General features: G+C 52.5%; 1 protein-coding gene across 1 annotated transcript in view; it reads left to right on the forward strand.

Annotated features, from left to right (window-relative positions):
• Positions 1-484: 484 nt before the first annotated feature.
• The window catches only part of LOC107116602 (trans-1,2-dihydrobenzene-1,2-diol dehydrogenase-like), a 9,987-nt gene continuing 8,961 nt past the window's right edge, over positions 485-1,510 (forward strand). The window contains exon 1 of the mRNA XM_015418542.1: positions 485-577. Within this exon, the coding sequence (XP_015274028.1) occupies positions 485-577 (93 nt within the window). The remainder of the gene's footprint in view (positions 578-1,510) is intronic.

Raw genomic sequence — 1,510 nt, forward strand, 5'->3', positions numbered from 1 at the left:
GGTGGGGCAAGTGATGCTCTGTCATCTTGGTGCTTGGAGGGGGGTCAACAGTGGGAGGGCTTCTAATATCCTGGCCCCACTGGCAGGAGAGGACAAGGTGGGGCAAGTGATGCATTGTATTCTTGGTGCTTGGGGGGGGGTCAACAGTGGGAGAGCCTCTAGTGTCCTGGCCCCACTGGTGGACCTCCTGATGGCACCTGGTATTTTTGGCCACTGTGTGACAGTGTTGGACTGGATGGGCCTTTGGCTTGATCCAACATTGGCGTCTCTTATGTTCTTATGACAAGGTGAGTGAGAGCCACATACCTGCGTACCCTCGGTACATGATTCCATTCCTCGTCCCTGAGGCTTCACTGCCTACAGCCAGTTCTCTTCCCCTATAAAAAAGGCTTGATGTCCAGGTTCAAAGTCCAAAGCAGAGACGGCTGCTTCTGACGAACTGTGACTTCCGAGCAGGCAGCGGCACTCTCTATTCCCTTCTCTCATGGGGGCCACACGCTGGGGGATCTGCTCTGCCGGGAAGATCAGCCACGATTTCCTAGTGGTCCTGAAGACTCTGCCACCTGAGGATCATAAGGTATTGTTGTTGTTGTTATCTGATAGGGTAGCCAGATCCAGGTTGGGAAACTCTTGGAGATTTGGGGATGGAGCCTGGGGAGGACAGGGACCTCAGTGGGGTACAAGGCCACAGAGTCCACCCTCCAAAGCATCCATCTTCTCCAGGGGAACTGACCTCTGTAGTTTGGAGACGAGCTGCAATTCTGGGGGATCCCCAGGTCCCACCTGGAGGCTGGCCTCCCTATCAACAAAATTTATATCCCACCTTTCTGCCCTCACAACAGTCATCAAGGAAGCTAAAAATATAAAACACACAAGATAAAATCACATTTTAAAGCCATTAAAATCACACATATACCCCGAACACACATCATTAAAACAAATGAGAATGGCTAAAATATGAACCAAGACATAAAACAGCTGAGGGGATGCCAAATGAAACAAAAAAAGGCTTCACCCTCTGGCGGAAGACGGCAACAGAAGGTCACAGACGAATCTACCTGGGGAGACAGTTCCAGAGCTTTGGTGCCATGCAGGGATCATTTCGTAGAAAAAGAAGTGCAGGAGCTCATTAGCATAACTCATTAGCACAACTCATTTGCATATGCCACACCCCCTGACATCACCGAAAGTGTGTCAGAAGGCAACACCCACTGCTCTGGCTCCACTGGACTGCTTTGGATTGCTAGCTATTGGGGGGGGGGGAACGTGCAGATCTGCCCTCCTAGAGGAGGGAGAGCTTGTACCTGAAAAAAACTTGGTCTTACAGGTGCCACTGGACTGTTTTGGATCGGGTGGGGCCAGGGGGAGCTCTGCAACTTACCTGGCTGCTTCTTGCTCTGACTGAGGGCTGCTGGGAGCAGGGGGTGGGGCTTGCTGCATATGCCCGCCCCCTGGGCTCTATACTGCCGGAGCTCCGCTCCTGTGCGCTCCTGCAGGAAATGACCCCTGC

The sequence above is a fragment of the Gekko japonicus genome, unplaced genomic scaffold, assembly GCF_001447785.1.
Source record: "Gekko japonicus isolate JY-2015 unplaced genomic scaffold, Gekko_japonicus_V1.1 scaffold299, whole genome shotgun sequence".
NCBI lineage: Eukaryota > Metazoa > Chordata > Lepidosauria > Squamata > Gekkonidae > Gekko > Gekko japonicus.